At 39.7% G+C, this 21,589-nt stretch overlaps 1 protein-coding gene across 2 annotated transcripts in view; it reads right to left on the reverse strand.

Moving 5' to 3' along the window:
• LOC126297532 (plexin-A4) overlaps positions 1–21,589 on the reverse strand; it is an 861,252-nt gene that overhangs the window by 25,077 nt on the left and 814,586 nt on the right. For both annotated transcript variants that reach the window (XM_049988441.1, XM_049988440.1), the window contains 11 exons: positions 10,816–10,978; positions 10,260–10,468; positions 8,200–8,331; positions 7,790–7,991; positions 5,630–6,209; positions 5,212–5,377; positions 5,002–5,121; positions 4,680–4,922; positions 2,372–2,548; positions 1,894–2,143; positions 1,485–1,749 (listed from right to left, as the gene is read on the reverse strand). In XM_049988441.1, coding sequence (XP_049844398.1) covers positions 1,485–1,749; positions 1,894–2,143; positions 2,372–2,548; positions 4,680–4,922; positions 5,002–5,121; positions 5,212–5,377; positions 5,630–6,209; positions 7,790–7,991; positions 8,200–8,331; positions 10,260–10,468; positions 10,816–10,978 — 2,507 coding nt within the window. The remainder of the gene's footprint in view (positions 1–1,484; positions 1,750–1,893; positions 2,144–2,371; positions 2,549–4,679; positions 4,923–5,001; positions 5,122–5,211; positions 5,378–5,629; positions 6,210–7,789; positions 7,992–8,199; positions 8,332–10,259; positions 10,469–10,815; positions 10,979–21,589) is intronic.

The raw sequence follows: 21,589 nt of genomic DNA on the forward strand, positions 1-21,589 counted from the left end.
TGATCGAAGACTAGAAATAAAGATTTTAGTTTCATAGTCTGCCATCAGTAAGTCTTGTGAGGGTTTCTCCAACAAAATGTTGGTCTTTGGTTTATTCAACATGATCCTTCTTCAAATATGAACAATCTGACTTAACCAACATATTGATATTAAGGTAACAAAAGGAGTAAAGGTAAGCAGTTGTGATATAGTTGAGACATTGAGCAGTAAACAGGCACATAAGAAAATGACTGAAAATACTTATGAACTTCAGGACAGTTTCCACCGTCACAGCCATTCACTATATAACACACATGCAGATACATGGCTAGATCATCCTGGCCAAATACAATGCCCTGACAATGAAACTTATTGATATTCTTTACATACAGTAAATATAAAGGGCTTTTGAACAAATAAGCTATGTTTCTAACTCTTTATTACTTATCGCACACCCAGCTTGGTGTTAAGAAAATTTCGTAACATATTTTGTCTTCATGTAGCCACTTTAATCTTTTGTGAGTGTGCATGTGTAGTGGCAGTAACTGAGGAGCAGACGAGTATTGGGAGGGGGGAGGTGAAGAAGGGGCATTAAGGCAAGTTTACATGTGTCGGATGATCTAAAAACGAGCACCTGCAAAATGAGAAGACAAATGAAAGAAGGTACAAATGTTGCCATCTAGTTTTAGAAAATAACAAATTAATTTCTATCCCAGTGGTGCATCCTGAAGATCATACACGACATTCCAACAGAGGGGGAAAAAAGTATACTTGTCACTCTGAAAAATAATATAATCGTCACTACAGTGTTACCATTAGACTTAGGCAGAAAAAGTTGCTATTTACAGGACACATACACAAAGAGTGGAGGCAAAGTTTCTAGCTTTCAATAACAGAGGTTACTTCATCTACTAATTGATATGACCGGCTGGGAGTGTAAGGTTATTCAGGGTTTAAGTGTTAGTTCAGCCCGGACATCCCAAGTAAAGGATGACACTTTTGTATCATACAAAGGAACATCTCATTCTGAAAAATCAATATTTTTATCACACTTTTTGCACATATCTCTCAACACTTGGTAAATTGAAGCTGTTTTATAATACAGTAATCCATTAGGTGCACATGCTTTTTTAAACACAGAAAAAGTTATAAACAACTAGCCATAAAATACTGTAACCAACAATAAACTGGTCAAAATTAACACTGCCAAAATAGCTTCCCACAATATTCCCTTCAGCTCAATGAGTATAATTTAGAGCTCTGAAATCTGAAAAGTGATCATCTCTTGGATAAGTAGGTATGTCACACAGCTTGTTCTGCCCTGAAAACTAACAATGTAATATTTTCTCTACACACAATGACGACAATAACACCACCACCACCACCACCACCACCACCACAACAACAACAACAACAACAACAACACTGAAGTTTTGCACCATACCACAAATATACTGCTGATGCAGCAATTATTAAATAAACTAATATTATGGTATGTAACTCACCTGTCCCTCATTGAGAAGTATCGATTGCTTTCCAGTGTCCTAATGAAAAGTAACAGGAATGTTTTATTCATTATAAGCTGACCAAACAATCTAAGACCCTTTTCTTTTCGTAATAACTCTGGCCGTTCCCACTGCAAGACAGCATGGTCATCCATATTAGGGAATAATATTTTCATTGCATATGTTCGATAGTCCAGGAATGGAATACCACCAGATGTTAGATCACCTGTGAGGTCAGTCATCTCTGTCTGCAGCTCGGCAAATGCTGTTAGGAAGCAAAATTATCTTTCTTTATGCAGTCAGATTAACTTTTCCTCATGGCACTTTCTTTAAATATTATGTTGAGTATAAAGTCAAAACAATAATAGCTTGCACATATCCAAATTAATGATCACATTAAGTATCATACCTTCTTTGCATTCTGCTGCAACACGAAGTTCTAGAATATCCATCTGTTCTTGCATGTTTTTCAGTACACGATTACTTTCAGTTGATTTACGACGATATGCAATTAAAAATCCAATAAAAACAAGAGACAATACAACAATAGCAATAATTATTCCTAACAAAGCTGGTTTTGATAGTGGACCATTAATAGCACTCGGAGAAGCATAGCTCAATTTTCCAATAACGTATTTGAGTTTACCACCAACAATTACCTGAAAATAAAAAAGAATCAATGGCATTAACATTGCTTTGGATTACTAAATGTAGTTTGATCGTACAAGTGGTTAACTGTCACTAAAAGGTATGAAAACTGGTATACATGACTGAGATTTATATGGAAAAGGAAGTTTTCAAGAGACTTTGGTGAAATGTGGTTGCAAAACACATGAACTTTTTTCTGCCAGCAACAAAGCAATGTATTAATATGGAAACAAACTAACCACTACTTCAGGTAACTCTTGTGTGTTTGGGCGGCCATCATCATCCAGTGCTGGTGGCTGAGTAACTGGAGGCCTACAAGTCAACTGCTGACGAGAAAGTGAAGTTACATTACAAAAACTTTTGCCTATTTGGACCACAACATCAGATTCTTGGCAGGCTCTGTCCAAATGTTGACCCTATGTAAACAGAAAAAATACATCACAAAATCTGTAAAATAAAATTAAAATTGAAAAAAAAAGACATGTAACTGCTTCCACCTTTGTCAAATGTTTCACAGGCATTACATGGAAAAACAAAGACTTTTTTGGTATATTTGCTAGTAAATGAATAAGTCTGCAACAAAGAGATCATCCAGAATGCATATAACCTCTGAAACATACAGGGTAGTCAGAAACAGTCCGTAAAGCTTGTACCTGTCTTGCAGTGGAGGTTGTGCTGACAAACAACTGTTATGATGAAAAAAGAAAACATCTATACATTTTGCTGCTTCTAAGTTATTTAGCATTGAAGTGGCCAGGTCACTGTGCATGCAAATTCAAGCAGTCTATCAGATACAATTAATGTCAATTGTTCTCATAGCACACATGATACCACATGAGACTGCTCAACCTTTTACTCCAGTTCAGTCCTTACTATCAGCCCGTGTCCAATTTTTGTATCACTCTCTAGTTTGGTTTTAGAAATATATTTGCCAACACCATCTCTTGCAGGCCTCTTGAATTTGCGCACGCAATGTACTGATTGACTAACTCCTGTGCTAATTAACTTGGAAACAGTACATCATTTAAATTTTTTTTTTTCCTTAACAATTTTTTCTCAGCACACCCTACCCTGCAACACCCTTACAAGCTTTTCAGACTGTTTATGAGCACACTGTATTTTACTGTGATAACAGTTAAGTTACGGAGGAGCTGGTGCTTCACGAATTCTTCACAAGCTCTACATCTAGTGTTATTCTCAATGAAATTATGTATTGTTATAGAATATACATTGGAGCTTTCATGAAAATAGTAAGAATTATTTTTTCTGTGACAAGCGCATAATGGATGCCAGTGGCATAACTCACTACAGGTATGATACAAGGGTTTTTTTATTTTTATTTTTTTATAGAGCTGCGTAAAATTAAACAAAACATTTCTGCAAATTTGTCACACTACATTATGAAAATCATATGTGGATATATACCGTTTCTGATTAACTACCTATCTAATTTTTATCTCTGTCAGAAAGCTTCAGTCTATTTACTCAAGGATGATGCCAAAGAGTTTGCATCTTTGTTGCTTCATTGTGAGTATTAAATGTCAAGAGACACAATTTTACCCATAATAACCATACTTGTTGCACTGACAGAGATTTACCTTTCCATCTTATTGAAAGTGTATACTAAGATCCACTTCCTAAAATCAATTTTGACAGCTACATCAATTGAAATCTGCATTACACACATAAAATATGCATTTTTTTAAAAATGGTTGTGCTTTTGTAAGTAACATGCATTTAGCTCCTACATTCACTGACAATCCTCATTAACTAAAACTACAGAATATTATCCATCTTCATAGTTCTTGCGTATCTGCAGATATTATTAAATATGAAAATGGATAAGAATTTTTATTTTCATAGTAGTTACTTATGAAATTTCTTTGTTTTACAAATTAGTTTTGGAACACTGTGTTCCATTTTCAAATATGATTGTAATAAAAACTGGATTGTCAACTAGACACATGTATGGCAGATACTGTATGACTGATTGCAATGTCATACTAGTGGTCAACAAAGGACCCCTCTCTCTTGTTCCAAATCTGACACTAGACCTGGTGCAACAACGTTTTTAAGCTTCATCCATCTTCACAACTGTGACAGGTCTATGACCATAATTATGTAGAAGAATATACAGGAATTTGTGGTTGAAAAAAATATGTTTAATCTCCATCAAATTTATAAATGTAACTAACTTCTTGAAAAATGATCATTTAACCAGAGAAATTTCATCTGTAAGAGTTGCAGAAACAGCAGTTCCAATCCATTTTCCTTACTGAAACTATGTTTTCTGAGTTTATTTCTAAACTATCTCCATTATACAAAATAAATTTGATTCTGCCCATATTTGTGGGTATTTTTCATTACATAAAATTACTTATGATAAAAATTGAGCCTAAACTATGTTAATGCAGAAATATTAACGTGTAGAACACTTATTGCTAATTATTTAATAGGTGATATCAAATATATTCTTCTAGACTGAAGATAACAAGAAGTCAAATTTTCAAACCCAAAACATTTAACAGAGTACAAGAATATACTTACATTGATTGTCAAGTAATCACTCTTGTAGTACTTCACTTCCTCGTCAAATGGTTCATAAATTGGATTGGGATACAATAAGAAATGACTGTACCCAGGCTTCACTGAAAGGTTACGAACACCAGTTACATTATCCATCAGAAAGCCATATTCTAGAGTGAGAGGGTGTTCTGCATCCGGCTCACTGGTTACTTCAATCGTTGGTGATGAGCAAGCCATATTTGAGTTGCTTTGCACAACACATTTCTGTTAAATAATATCATCAAAAAGTTAGAACAACAGTAAAGAATTGATAGAAACAGAAAGTAATAAAATGAATACCTACACTCTCAAACATTTTGTCACCATAATAGACATACATCTGTGGATTCTGTATGTATGCTAGGTTCTTCCCAGATACTGATATTCTTATGCCTCCGGCTGGAATGCCCTTGGGAATTTTGATCTGGAAGACAAATATTTAACATTCGTTAGCATTCACAAAGATTCTGCACTGCCATCTGTGCACAGTAATGTGATCTGAAGCAGCACCTACCTGTCCTGCAACACCAGATTCAACACTTTCAATAGTAGGGTCTTCCACATACTCAAACAGTTCTTTGTCAAAAATTCTGTCGCCCTTGTCAAATTTCATTCGCAATTTCCCACTTCTCTGCCTATCTGATGTGCTTGTAATACACAGTGCTTCATCTGGCTTTGTCCTAAGAACAACAAAAACTTATGATAACTATCAGTAGTACTACAAGGCACCAGTTAACATCCACAGTTCATAAAAATATTTGACTAACAAAAGTAAAATGTTGTATATGTGACAACACAGTGCATTACTGCTGTACACCAACAATAATATCAGCTTTCACCAATGCTACAACTGACAAGAAAGTCACTTCTCCACAATGTAACAATATTCAGCAATATACTTCAACAAATTCAAAGTTATAATTAATACGTACTCAGTTATTTCACATGGCAAATCATCAATAAAAGCCAAGATTCGGCTTCCAGCATTCATGAAGCGGCCAGATATCTTCAGCACTGTACCACCAGACCGTGGACCATATTTTGGTGTAATAGCTTCTATCAAAGGATCCACAAATTCATAATTGTGTTTTGATTCTCCACGAAAGTCCTCAACCCTCACAATAACTGGACCACGCCTTGGCTCATTTGTCCCTGGACCATCCACGCGACACACAATCTGCTTTGTCTTTATGTATAACTGCTCGTAGGGTTCACACTGAATTCCAGCTACACTCACACCACCGTATATATCTGCAAATGTCTTTCCCAAGTTTATTCCATAGATGGTTATATTTGTTCCACCTTCCCAGGGACCCAGCTGTGGTTCAAAATCTGTTACTTCAGGATTTGGGCAGGTCTGATTGCGATTCAACCAGACACCAGATCCTTGGTCACATTGCTCTTTTACTTCACAGCGATCTGATACTTGGCACCACCCACAACCATACTTCTCTGCCAGTGCTAGGCACATACCACAGTTGTCTGCCATGTCACGACATCGGTAGATAACCACTGGAAAAAATTAAAATCAGAACTGTGATTAGAAAGATGACGTAAGATTATTGAACAAACTCCGCAAAGACTATATTTCTTAATGATGAATCATAGTAGCTTAACATGAATAGGAAAAGGAGTAAAGCTAATGGCTCACCAAATAGTTCAGTAGTTGAGCAGTCAACAGGCACATAAAATGAGACTGAAATCATTAGTAAGCTTTTGGACAAGTACTTTCCTGAAAACTAACATTGCCCAAAGACTTAGTGATGAAAACTTAGCAATGATTTCAGGCCAGTATGTGTACCTGTTGACTGCTCAGATATAAGGTGAGTGGTTAATTTTACTCCACACAGAACTTTCCAGTATTGTTTTAGTACTGAAAGATAGTTAGATTAAAGAAAAATAAATGTAAGTAAAACTGCAACTGCTAATAAAAAGGATGTGCTGTGAATTAGTATGCAACATGAGGTTTTGTTTTCTGTGAGTTCCACCTTAATGACCAGCATTTCAAAACTTTATGGCTTGGATACAGCATTTTCTCTTTTCCTTGTCTCTCGTGTCAGACTGATGACTATTCCAATCTGTACATTGCAGTACAGTACTTTACAACCAGCTTTTGCACAACAATTCTGCATTATGAAAAGGAATAGACCACGATTTCACTGCCTGTGTTTTCCCAACCCATCATTTTGTATCTGTCCCTCAATACACAGATTCAAACTTAATCTTTAAAGCATACCTGTCTTCTTTCAGCTGACTAGACTTAATATTGACCTTTCTCACAACTTCCTCATTTCTTTATCTTTTCTCTGAGCATCTGTGAGAACCTTTCCTTCACCTCATTCTTTGTCTCCACCGAAACTGCTATATTTAATTATTTTCTCTACTTTCAATACCTCGACATAAAATCTGCAGTTTTTATTTATTTCTTACCATATTTGCAACTGATAGTGATTTTTATTAGTTTTATCATCTTTAACTTCTTCTCTTTCTTCATTTTTTTCAATGTACTACTAATTTTCTCCACAATCACATCATTGAAACTCCCGCATCGGTTATCATTTCTGCAGCACTCTCTTTTTCCACATAATAAAAATGCTGTGTGAGCATATATAATTTCTCTGATGTAAAGAAAATCATCTACAGTTGTTTACACTATTTACCTTCTACACCGAGCCTAATTTCTCTTCTTAAACTTAAAAGTTTGAGTGATCTGGTCTCAGTTTCAATGCCTTCAAGTGTCTTTTTGTGTCCTTTTTTTTTCTTCTAATCCCATAAAAAAAAATACTGCTTTCAAAAGCTCAATATAAACTGTGAATTTTTATTTTTCCCTATCATAATCCTCATGTTTTTTTAAAATGTATTTCATTTACCTTTTTTAATATAATAATTTGTTTGGTTATATAATATCCATTAATCAATCAATATATTGAATTTTTCTTCTTTTCGGTTCTGTCACAGGCCTTACATTCAGAATGTTGATAGTTAATGTTTTCTTGGCTAAGACTGGTCTTATATTTCACTCCAAATAATATTTAACATGCAAATATGTTTCTTGGATTTTAGTAGCTGTAAATTACAAATGACAAACTTACCATGTATATTGTCAGGGTTGTCCAGTGGCTTTGAGCCTCCCCAAATAACAGCAAATGTAGCAGTTATATTTGGAGCCCGTGATGTATATGAAAATTCCATCATATCACAGTATATGGTGTCACCTAGCAGCTGAGCGTTCACACTTGTCACACGGCCTTCAATGTTGAATTGACACATAAAGCGGGTCTGCACAATAAATTGCTGTAAACAGCCACATGCAAATCAATAATTATAAAATAAAAACAAATATACCTATATATAAAATATTATTATGAAAAGCCAAGCAAAACTTGAAAGTACAAAGAAAAATCATACATAATCACAATTAGTTTTCAGGTAATAATTCTTTAACAACTCTGGAAGTATCATTGGAAGTCATGAAATTACTACAAAACAAAGTATTCCTTACCCCAATAATATGAACTTTGACCCTTATGCTTTTCTTGATACCAGATGATACAAGAATTTCTGTGGACCCACCAGCAGTAGCATTAATTGTGGGACAGAAGCCAGGACCACTTCGGTAGCTTGGACCAATCCTCTGCAATTTTAATGTGTACAGTTAACTCACAGACATGAATCTACATTCAGGTTATTTCACCTTAGGGCCAACTTAATAATGAAGTAGCTATGCATATCTGTTTGTGGCTGTTTCTTTATACGTAAATTTAGTTATATGCAGGAGGGTATATTCACAACTATATTAGAAATTACTCTGATGTAAAAAAAATATAGAAACAGACTACTTCAATACCATTTTGTCATGTAAACCCTTAACAGTACAAACTCAAAAACCACATCTTTTATAACTACACATTCTTTTCATTTATTTGACAAGACTAAATTTTCACATTGTCATACATTATGTGTATAAGAACAGAATTGCAAGACATTTTGGAATACCACATGCTATAGTGCAGCTGCCTTGATGATGACAATAATGATGATGATGATGTGGATTTGATGATATTTGCACGAGTTCTTTAGCACCTATACTAAAACATAAGGAGATGAGTGTGGTAAAGGAGACACACATTAAAATTTTACACTTGCAGCATAGAAAATGTAGATGGACACCATGGAACTATAATTAGATGAGCCAGTTATGTTCTGCAGCACACAATAACCTACGATCTAAAAGTCTAGGTAGAAGTCTAAATAGTTCACAAAATTTTAAAAGTTTTACCACAGTTTTCTTATAATCATTTAAAAGAGAGGGAATGTCCTTGCTAAAACTTTCTTTTACCATCTTTTCAAAATGTAAAGTGAATTATGTTGCATAAAATAATTTATACACCACAAGCACCATACACTTAGCAGGTGGGAGGGGAAGAGAGGGGAGGGGAGGCTGGGGGGAGGGGGAGGGGGCAGAACAATGGACAGTGCCTGATTACAAAGCAAGCCAGGGCAACTTTGTTCTGTCAGATTTACTAGTATAAGGCGTGCTATCGCTAAACAGCTTCAGCTCTCTGACTTAACAGAGAGCTGGCAGCCTGCAGGGAAATGGTACATTGCAGTTTCACTTGGCTACTGTATCAGTTTGCTCATTTCTCCAGCCTCCATTGTGTCCTGGTACCCCACAGGTTGTCCTGTTAGTATAAGACAAGTGTACCCTATACATTCTAAAATATTTCCTTTGATGGGTTCATTTGTTGTATTACCTGTAATACAGTAGGGAAATTGGAGCTGGTGTGAAATTTCTTACTGTGATGTTGCCTCACATGCAAGAGCATGCTACAATATGCAACAGCATGCTACAGCAGAATCATGGAGAATAAGTGAGACATTTTGAAATAAAGTCTTAAAAAGTTACACGAAGAGTGCATTTTTTTCAGACTTCGTCCAATCTAAAATAAATCTGGGCCTGTAGAGAAGCAAAGGATGTGCTCCATTCCAATCTTGGCATAATACATTGATACGGACTACATCCACAGTAAAAGGCAATCCTTTGCACAGATTCTGAAGTGCCTCATTGCTCACAGCTGTTCCTCAAGTGGGCAAGAAACAGTATGGTATGAAGGTGTCTGTACATGGATAATGTGTTATAGTTTTCCTGCACTGTGAGGAACCAATACCTTTAGTTATGTGTTGACTCATTGGCCTCTGTACATAACCTGGGAACTAGGCTGGCCCTAAAAGCCACTGTGAGCATATTACCTAATAGTACAATGCATTTACACTCTTAAGTAGAACTGTTCATCAGACCTACAGACTCAATTCAACAAAGATTTCATAATGACTCTAAAGTTAGGGGACAGATAAGACGCAGTATATGGCACATTTAACATAGGATTCTGCATGTAGTAGCTTTCATTATACAGAATTATAGTTTAAAAATCTATTAATATATGCCAGAGAGTTGTTAAGTAACATATTTGGTCAACTATAATGTCTGCATAACAGTAACAGTTACTAGTAATACAGCCCAAGATGAGCTGTCTCCTATAAAAACAAGAGAGAATTACTTACACTGACACCAGTTACTAGGATGTCATTGCGGCAGTTTTCTGCAGTGTCATGTGTGCAACGATGGCCATCTACGCACCAATCACAAGGGAATGATGACGACACACATTGTGTGCACGAGCTGTATGTGTTGCAGTCAAAAAACGTGAAGTTTGTTGCAACAAAATCTGGTCCAGATGTCATTCGTACAGATAGTTTTGCCGTGAAATGATCTGAAAAGATTTGACTATTTAGCACAAGTGTAATGATTCTTATGATAAAACTTTCATTTAGCAATGACATCAACATGATCAATGGTGGGTGATGTCAAACAATCTGTCAATGTTATTCTTATATACAGATGCCATTTAAAATTATGCAACTTCTGGAAAAATCTCAAAAGGAAAATGACATTAAATTTTACATAGTTTGATCAAATGGTTACGAAAATAAAATAGTGGTCAGAATAGCTGTTCTTAACCAGAAAATGTGTCTCTACCACAAAATAAGAAATACAATGAACTACATGCTAAGGAAATGAGAGAGAATTAGCCAACTGTAAAGCATGCTTTGTACTTACGTTGTCCCTGAGGTATTGAAGGAAGAAGATCTGTCCTTGGTGTTGTGCAGTTCACACCATAAGGTTTACGGGTCGCATTTGTTATTAGTGTCTTATCCAGTGCAGTGAATGCACACAGGAACTGGCCAGAAAGTGTTGGCAGGTTTTCAATTACGAGTTCCAGCTGCAATGAAGAAGTCAAGTCTTAGATCTCGGCCTTAAAATAACTTCAGTTAACATTGAAGGTTTATCTGCAAATAAAGAACTTTTACTCTCTGACATGTGCAGGAAACACAAATGTGATATTTTAATCTTACAGGAAACACATAGAGGACCCACTAGCCATAGACCAACAATTAAAGGCATGATATTAGCTTCAGAAAGACAGCATGAACAATATGGGAGTTCAATACTCACAAAGCCTAGCCTTATGGTTCAAGCAGTGGTGATGACACATATAGATAACATAGAAATTTTAACAATTGAATTGAAGACATGCACAGTGACCTCTATCGACAAGCCACCTGGGGTAGATTTCAGATTCAGAGAACCAAGTAACTTTCGAAAACAGTCAATCACAATCATAATCAGAGATTTCAGTAGTCACAGCACTACACGGGGCTACCAAGAGACAAATTCCATTGGAGAAGAAGTTGAAAGATGGACAGAGAGATCTGAACTCAAGTTTATACACAACCCAAAATTACCAGCATCTTAACATTGGATGATAGGAATGTGGATACAAACCTGACAACATATTTTTAACAGATTGGATTGTTCAGCACACTGTTAAGTCGGTAGTTAACGCACTACCAAGGACTCAATGTAGACCCGTCACACTGACCATAAAAGCTGTAGTGTGTCCAGATATCATCCCATTTAAAAGGTATTTGAGCTTCAAAAAGGTATGTTGGAGATTTTTCACAAAAGAACTGGATGCCGAGATTGATGAGATACCTCCAGTCGCACAACTCTTAAGACACATTTATACAGTACACCAGATGAATATCTTGGAAACACATCCCTAGAGGCTGCTGGAGGGAATCCATACCTGTGATTTATGACAACATAAAAATAACCCTAGAAAAGCATAGGCACCTTTACAATATCAATCCAGTCTCTGAAGACAACTTGGAGGCTGGAGAGGAAATGCTCACCCAAGGGAGCACCTTTGAGGAGTTGGATGAGAAATTAACAAGCAGCCCCAAAATACTTACCAAACCCAGCAAAGATGCAAGTTTGCAGTTTCAACATGAAGATTAATGAAGCCAAAATAAAACACCATGAGAGTTGGGAAGGGCAAGGAGCTAGAGCACTACTACATTCCCCACTACTTAGGTAGAATGTTGGTCAGAACTCTGTCATGTAAACAGCACTGTTCAGACAATAAGCAGAAGGTCAGTGTTAGGAATAACATCATCCATAAACTGACCAGCTCAAACTGGGGTGCTGACCCACAAGTGCTTCAAACAACAGCCATTGCTCTCACTTTGTCAGCAGCTGAGTATGCTGCACCTGTTTTGAAGAATTTGGCCCATGTGAAACACATTTGATGTGACCATAAATGAGTTGTCTCATACCAGGATATTTGAGGCCCACACCAACAGAGAAGATCTACCCTCTCATAAGGATAGCTCCCCCCAGTATATGGTGGCAAGTATCTGCCAAAGTGGATAGGAAGAAACAGATGACAATCATCATCCTCTACACAAGCACTTATAATAGCCCAGGTAGCTTCACTCAAGAAAGAGCTGCCTCTGGAGGTCAGAGCCAATCACCATCACTGTCAAAGGGAGGAGATTTCAGCCATGGAAGGAGGCAACAACAAATACTACCTTGGAGCTGAAGGAAGAACTTGTGGCTAAAAGTAACAAATCCTCCACAACCTGGACAGCTCAGCAGGCTGTGGACTAGGATCTCACACTGCAAGCATAACCTTGCATAATGAGGCTCCTTTGATGAGGAACCATTATGTGACTGGGGGAATGACCAAACAGACGACCACCTACTGATGTGCTCAAACCTCAGCACAAGCTGTACCCCGCTAGATTTACAGCTAGCTAAAGATAAGGCCATCTGTGTAGCTGATTATTGGGCAAAATATATTTAAACTTTAAATTTTATTACAGTTGACTTAAACTAGATATTAACGCATGGTGTTCTGGACATGGAAAATAAAATAAAAATAATAAATGATCTTAGTTACACCAAAAATTAACAGTTTTGTCCACAGCATTTGTCAGTCTGATGAACACCAAGTTCATGTTTTTTATCTTATGTGCATGACAAGTGTGTATCAGTTTCATATCAATCGTATGATAATAAGAAGTCAGAATTTGAAACAATCAGACTTGGGTATAACATGTTTCTATTTTAACACTTTCTGATGAACATAAATGATCCACTTACATTTGCAGAAGATTCCACTTCTGTTGCTTTTGCAGATAGTGGAAGTACCTGTATAAAAATTAGTACCAGTCATTTTACTGGAAAGTCGGCTAATGAAATATTTGAAAACTTCAACAGATGGTTAAAGGCCAGTGTATCATCATTAAACCTAATATAAATAACACAAGAATCTCACACAAACAGAACTTGTATAATTCGTCACATGATACACTACACTGTTAAATGAGATGGATGGATAGACGGATTGATGGGGTTACAGGGACCAAACTATGAGGTCATCCTATTCCTATAGGTGTCAAACCAGGAATAGTCCCCAGAGAGGAAGGACACAAAACATAAATCACAAAGAACCCAACTGTGCATGAGAATCAAGAAAACTAAGAGATAGAAGCAAACAGAAGTGAGAGAAGGGCAAAAGGGTATAGCTGGGTAAGTTGGTCTGTCCAGAACACAGTAGGAGACCGCCAGGACACATTACGCGATGGGAGATGCACAACTCTGCATCTGACCGGTGCTTCCTCACCCTCAATTATGACAAGAAAACATGGACAAGTTGGTAAATTCTCATGAAAGAGAACAATGACTATGAGACAATAAATCAACAACATATGTAGAACAACTAAAAAGGTTGGAAGGGCAAGGGCCAGACTGAACCACCGAGCAAAGGCAGCCATGGGCCCCCTGGGTTGGTGCAGGTGATGAGGCACCCCTACAGGCCCTCAAGCAACTGTTGAAGCCAATGTGCATTACGTCACAGAGAGAAATAGAAACTACCTTCATGGGTAAAATGTACAACCGGATCAAACACTTTTCCATTGTACACTAGTATCGGAGACAGTGTGTAGGCAAGGTTAGGGCTTCACTGTAATGAGGCCAAAATAGGGAAGTCTAGTAGGATGTAGGCCACCGAGAGTGGGTGGATCATCACATAGGTTGTGGCCATGGGTCAGCCAAGTGTAGCCAATGTGAAGCTGACAGTGAACAGTAGGTTCCCTGTGAGAAGTACAAACCGAAGACTGCCACATCTCCACAGGCCCCTCTATTGCTCGCAGTTTGTTTGGAGAAACCAGGGCACACAAATCCTTGTTCCAAGCCTCCAACAACTGATGGGCAGTGTTGACCAAAGATCCAGTTCTGGAACCCCCATATTTGAAGTCAGCATCCTGGTAGCCAACTTGGCCAATCAGTCATGACATTCATTCCCTGGGATTACAACGTGACCTGGGTTTCCAGAAAAATATGACCAACTGCTCAGCTTCAGGGGCAGGAAAGAGATCCTGGACAGTCAAACAATGGATGTTCAGGATAGAACTGGTCAATAGTCTGAAGACTACTTAGGGAGTTAGTGCCAACGTCTTGAGTGAGGTTTCAAGCTATAGCTACCAATTCAGTAGTGACCACACTGTAGCCATTTGGCAGGGAGCATTGTTCACTGTACCCCAAATGCGAAGAGGCAAAAACCAGTTTGTCCACTGACTGCAGAGCCATTACTGTATACCATTTCCAAACCCGGATATCCACAATGGATAGCCTGGAATGGGTGGTGAAAAACCATGAGGTCTACAGAGCCTTTTGGTCCAAAGGACAAGTTGAGACTTTCCGAGGATGGGATACACACCACGGGGGCATCCCCAATCCCTCCCTAAAACGAGGTGACAGTGAGGGGAAATTGGAGTTCAGAGCAGAGACCCTGTATGCAAACTGTGATCTGGGCTTCTTTTGTGAGAGGTAGGTATCCCTACCAGGAAAGAGGACATGGTAGCTTGGATGCTCAGGGAAGCAGCTAATATGCATTGCACAGTTAAGCAGTAGTTGCTAACAACTACCCATAGGAGCCACAAGGCTCATCTGAAGGCACCTGTTTCATGTTAGACCCCAATGGTGTACAGGGTTCAGCATCTGCAATGCTGAGGGAAACGCCAAACCATATGCCAGACTCCCATAATCAAGGCAGGACAGGGTCATATCTTTGTAGGGCTGCAAAAGTGTACAACAATCTGCACCCCATCTGGAGTCACTCAGGCAGTGAAGAGTATTAAGATGTGACCAGCATGTTCACTCAAGTTGGCAAAGATGGGGAAGTCAGGTCAACTGGGCATCAAACAGCAGTCCCAAAAAGTGATAAGCCTCCACCACATTGAGCAGCTGGTCATCAAGATTGAGTTTTTTTGTGAATGGACAGTACGATGGGGACAGAAGTGTATGATGTATGTCTTGGTGGCTGAAAACCAGAAGCCATGGGTATGAGCCCAGGACTGAACCTTCTGTGTAGCACCCTGCAGTCAGTGTTCAGCAACACCTTAGTTGAGGAGCAATAATAAATGCAAAACTCATCAGTATACATTGACAGTGACACTGTAGTCCTTGCAGCTGCAATCAGACTTTCGGTAGCCTATAGAAGAAGAGGCATACTCAATACAGAGCCCTGTGGAAATCATTCTCTTGTGTATTGGGGAGAGGGGGGGAGGGGAGTACTGTGGGAAACATTGACTTGAACCTGGAAAGAACAGTGTGACAAGATGCTCTGGACAAAAATTGAGAGTGGGCTGTGGAGACAATACTCATGCAGGGTAACGAGGATGTTGTGATGCCATGTGACATCATAATAAGACTCTCGCAAGTCAAAGAAAAAAATTACAAGGTGTACATGCTGGGCAAAAGTTGACCAGATAGTAGACTCCTGGCATATCAAACTGTCAGCTGTAGAATGGTTTAGGCAAAAATCTCCTTGGGACTGAATCAAAAGACCCTGAGACTCAAGGTACCAACACAGGCGCTGGCTCTCCATTCGTTTGAGCAACTTGTAGAGAACACTAGTCAGACTAATTGGGTGATAGCTGTTCACACCAATGGGGTGTTTACCTGGTTTCAGTACTGAGACAATCACACTTTCTCGCCACTGAGATGGGAATTCAACCATCCACGCTCCAGATATAGTTGAAACTGGCAAGAATGTGACATTCCAATCCACCTATTAGCATTTGAGCATTTGGCAGAGGGTGTGTTCTGGCCCTGGAGCCATGTCAGGGCAAAGGGAATTCCCACTCACTGAATGGAGGACTATATGGCTCCAGGCAACATAGTGAAAGGTAAGTGACTTTGTGCTACCCACTGTTTGAGTACAAGAAACGCAAGCTGATAACCCTCAGATGCAGAGTCTCAAGCATAATGGAAAGTGAAGTGTTTGGTGACAGTCTGGCTCACTGTAGATAACACCATTCAGAGAGATACCAAGTTCACCTGTGGAGGTCTGGTGTCCACAGAGATGTCAAATCTTTGCCCAAACCTGGGAAAGAGGAGTACGCAGTCCAATGGTAGCAACATACCGTTCTCAGCATTCTTGTTTCTGGCATTTTACCATGTAGTGGACCTGGGCACATAGCCATTTAAAGGTAGTGGGGTGCACCATCAACAGATACCATTGGAGAGCTCATTTACAATCTCTAATGGTCACAGCAATTTTGAGGGTCCACCAAGGTACAGTTTTGTTGAGACCCCCATCTGTGTGGACACCCAGGTGAACAGTAAACTATCACTGTCACACAGGTTATCACGAAGGTTCCAATGGCTAGAGATGAGAAGGTCTGAGCTGCAAATGGGAAGATCAATGGGGGAATAATATTCACATGTCACAATGAAGTGCGTGGAAACACCGGTATTCAAAAACGCAAAGATCAAGCTCTGTGAGCAAGCTTTCAACATCTTTCCTGTTGCCATTGGTCATTGTTCCATCCCACAAAGGGTTGTGGGCATTGAAGTCAAGCAGTATTAGGTAATGTGAGGGGGGGGGGGGGGGGGACGAGGGAGGGGGAGAGAGGGGAGCTGGGAGAACAGTGCAGACCAAGATTCCATGACACTTGCTTGTAGATAGAGTCCAGAATGTGTGTGCAAACACAGCCCGATGCTCTTCCATAGTCAGAACACCCCGACAGCCACAGAGGGTATGGGTCTGCATTGCTGAAAACCAAGCTTCCTGGGGGGAGGCGTTTGAGGATGGGGGTAATGTAAAAAGCAGTGGAAACATATGAGAGGTGTTGTAGCTCAACCAAGTGGCCAAAAAAACAGCTACAGTTCCACTGAAGGATCGCATCATCAATAAAGGGCCAAAGGAGGCAGGTCATGCCTCAGGAGTGCCTGCTGCCACTAGGTGTGAGGATATGGCATCAATACACAATAGTTCAGCATCAGGATGTGGGGTGGAGAGGGTCTAGAGCCACGGGGGCACCAGAAATGCCACCTTAGTGTCCAGTGGCATGACGGCCACTGGAATCTCCTTCTTCTCAGAGTGCTTCTTCTAGTTTTTTTTTTTGTCTTTAGATGATTATGATGTCCATGAGGGATTGTCTACCCTAGGTTCTGGGACAGAGGAGGAACACAAAGTCCTATGACCCACAACCTGTGGCTCCCTCAAGCCACTGGCTGGCGTCTGGTTGCAGATCAGCAGATTCCTGGCAAATTAGCACCCCAAGGGACCCATTCCTGGTAAGAGATGCTGGAAGAGGGCATTGCTTCTCTGGCTGGGGTTGAAGACTGATGTCCCCAGTGGGTGGGGAGTTCATTACTCCCAAAGGGGGTATGTGGTAACCAGTAGGAGGTGGCCCCTGCAACCACCAGGGGAGTGGATGTAATAGAGCAGCTGTAAGAGCCTGAAGTAGGAAACATGGAGGACACTGGTAAAGTGCTAGGGAGGATGACACTGCCATAGCTGTAGCATACATCATCATCACCCATGTAGGATGCAAATGGCCATACTTCTTCTTGGCTTCTTGATACCTGATTTGGTCAAGAGTCTTGCATTCTTGGATTTTCTTCTCTCTTTGGAAGACCGTGCCATCCAATGAGCAGGGCAGAATGGTGGTCCCCACTGTTGACACAGATGGGAGTAGAGGTGCAAGGAATGTTCAGGTGCAACTGACATCCACAATTCCTACAGATGATGCAGGTATTACAATGTGGAGACATGTGTCTGAATCTCATGGTTTTGTAACAACACATGGGAGGGGGGGACACAGTTTCAGATCACATCAACACCCCATCACCTTGAGCATTTCAGGCAATGAGTCGCCTTCAAAGGCCAAGATGAAGCTCTCAGTATCAGCCATATCGTCATCTGGGCCCTGCTGGACATAACAGAGAAAATGCACACCTCATCACTCCAAATTATCACATAACTTACCATCAGTCTGTAAAAGGAGATCACAATGGAAGATGATACCCTGTACCATACCGGGACAAAGGAAGTGTGAAACTTACAGGAATGTCACCCAACTTGTCATAGGGGAGCAGCATCTGTGTCTGAGCAGAGCATGCTATCTTTAATCCGAACGGAACCACTTTTCATTTCTGAAATCAATGCTACTTCCCCAAACCAGTCCTGAAGGTGTTCAACAAAGAATAATGGCTTTGTAGTACAAAATAAATCCCCATCAGTCCTATAACATACTAAGCATTTGGGGGAGCATTTCTCCCTTTTCCCCTAGCCCTACGATACTCCCACAGTGTAGCCAGGGAAGGAAACATTTTGGCACCATATTTCTCTGCACTATAATATGTCTTTCATTCAGAAGACACTGCTGGGGGCCATACAGCCACCAGCAGAAGAAAGTTTAATTCACTTCATGCGTGAGTCATCCACCACGGAACCACTCACTCAGAATGGGGGCTCTCCTCATGGATGCCACCCAGCCATAGCAACTGCTACCTGGCCAGTAAATGATTGCTTGGAGTCCCTGTGCCCCAGACATGACGAGCCCATGCTCCTTAGCATGCACAGGGAGCTTCCAGCTCAGGCACCAATAATTTATTCCCTGTGTGTTCAGGGGGCTACCACCCTGCAGGTACTTGGTGACCTACATAACCACCCCCCCCCCCCCCAATGGAATGACTAATGCACTGGGTGCTGGGTTTTTGGGTGTATTACCTTTGCCAGAAAGGAAGGGTGCAAAGATAGAAACGCTCAAAAGGTGGAATATACATTGCAGTGAGCGACCTTTCCCACACGATCCGCACTTCTTTAAAATTTGGAAGATGATGGTCAATCCCATCAATGGGGACCATGCGGTTAAGAATAAAAATTTGTAGGATACCGGGAGGGAAGAAATCAAGTGTCCAGTATCATAAACCACATCGATGCATGGTCGGCCCCGTCCAGTGCAAAGGCAGAGGAGAAAGAATAATAGAAGGGTGGACTTGCAGCACAGAAAGGAAAGGAGCACTGCAAGGACTAGGGCTTCGTGTTGGCTAGGCACATATTCACAAAAGCGTTGTGAGCCCTCTAGGGGGGTGTTGACAGAGAAATTAATTGTCAGGGTTGCAGGACAGCAGTTGTGGCATTCTTCTGCGAAAGCCCACTTCCTCATCATGAACACTGCTTGATCTGCAGTTAACTTACAGACTACTCCAATAACGCAAAAAAAACAATAAAAAGACTCCAAAGGTTTAATGTGAACACAGAAAAGAATCACATATATGGGTGCACATGTATTCAGCAACATGCCAAGGCACATTAAATGTCTTGTGGGTAACATAGTGAATTAAAGATCTGTTGGAAAACTGCTACTCCAGTGAACTATATCTTCATAGAAATTCTTAAAATTAATGTATTATGCTGTAATATAATCAATATCAGCATTGTAATACAATAATATTTTGTAAAGTTAAGCCATTTTATTGCATTGCATTAAATATGTATGAGGGTGTGCTGAAGAGTAATGCCTCAGAATTTTTTGTGTGAAAACTCTTAAAGTTTTTCAAATAGCACAATAATACTTAATATTCTGCATTATCTGCACCTTTATTTCTCAACCTAGTCACTCTGACAAAGAACACATTTCTCCCAATGAGAGACCAGTTTGTTGGTACCGTCACTGTAAAATGTTTGACTTTGTTGACTGAAGTCCTCAAAGGCGTTCTTGTTGTGTTGTTTTGCTAACAGATGAAAACTGGATGGGGCCAAGTAGAGAGTCTACAGTCAGTGACAGTGAACCCAAGGCATCAGATTGCTGCAAATGTCACAGTACTTGTGTGCAGCCTGAAACTGTTATGCTGAAGGAGAGGGTGTGCACGAACTCTTAAAATTCATTCTTTCAGTTTTCTGAGGGTATTGCAGTACCTTGCAGGGTTTGTGGTAGTGCCCTTAGACATGAATTTCAAATTCATCACACTCTGAACATTACACAACGCTGTGCATGGCTTTGCCTGTCGATGGCATGATCTTGAATTTTTTGGGCATTGGTGGTCCTCCGTGATGGAACTCCACTGATGCTTTCTTATTTTCGGGGTCAAAATGACGAACCCAGCTTTTATCACCTGTCACAATGCTGCTAAGAAAACCATCACCATCACTCTGAAAATGCAAAGAAATTGTTGACTGATGTCCCATTTCCCATGCTTCATGTCAGAAATGAGCATTAGAGGCACCATACACACAGTTTTCTGTACCACAGTTCTGCAATGATGGCCTGTACACACACTCGTAATATGGCACATTTACCTGAGAGCTGCATGTATTATCAAATGATTTTCTCTGATGAGTTCTTCAATCCGATTCCAACGAGTCTCACTGGTTACCGTATACGATCAACCCACTTCGAGCTCTGCCACAAACGTTAGGTCAGCATCACATTTCCCTTCATTACGAGCATGAACAACCCAACTTCACACATTAGTGGTGTAGATACAATCATAACCATAGATGCCTTTCATTTCTCTATGAATTGCAATTGGAAGCATGTTTCCTGCGGTTAGAAATTCGATTACAACACGCTGTTTCTCATGCGCCCACATAGTTACGTTACACACCACCAAGTTACATGCCACACGTTGGAGCCCTCTAGCAGCAAAGGACTTATCAGCGAAGCGGGAAAGTCGCTCGAGTAATAGGCATTACATGTAATATCTCAACCAATATTGAGAACAGAATAAAAAATTTACAGGTATTACTTTTCAGCTTGCCCTCGTACATCCCAGAGATATTCTCCAACCTGCAAGCTTCTCTTCACAAAATCCATGAAATATGATTCATGTAAAGCAACAAAATAATAATGAAAGGAAAATGCTGATTCACTCACAAGCATAACTAAACAGATCAGTGTTTATGAACATACAATTATACAATCAACTTACAAAATGTGATGATACCTTCATTCGGTCAAGTTCGCATTCAAGGAAAATTAAGAATGGAATGTACTGCTGGAGAATATGAAATTATATTGTAGAACATCATTCAATACAGTAGATATAATGGAAATATTTTCATGCTTGGTGATTTCATTTCCTTTCTTTTCATTTGATTTCCAACTGTCAAAAATTTAATCCTTGACCTCACTCAAGAGGAAGAAAAATAAATACAGGAATCAGGATACAGTGTACAGTCAAATCATGATGA

This window comes from Schistocerca gregaria, chromosome X (genome assembly GCF_023897955.1).
Source record: "Schistocerca gregaria isolate iqSchGreg1 chromosome X, iqSchGreg1.2, whole genome shotgun sequence".
NCBI lineage: Eukaryota > Metazoa > Arthropoda > Insecta > Orthoptera > Acrididae > Schistocerca > Schistocerca gregaria.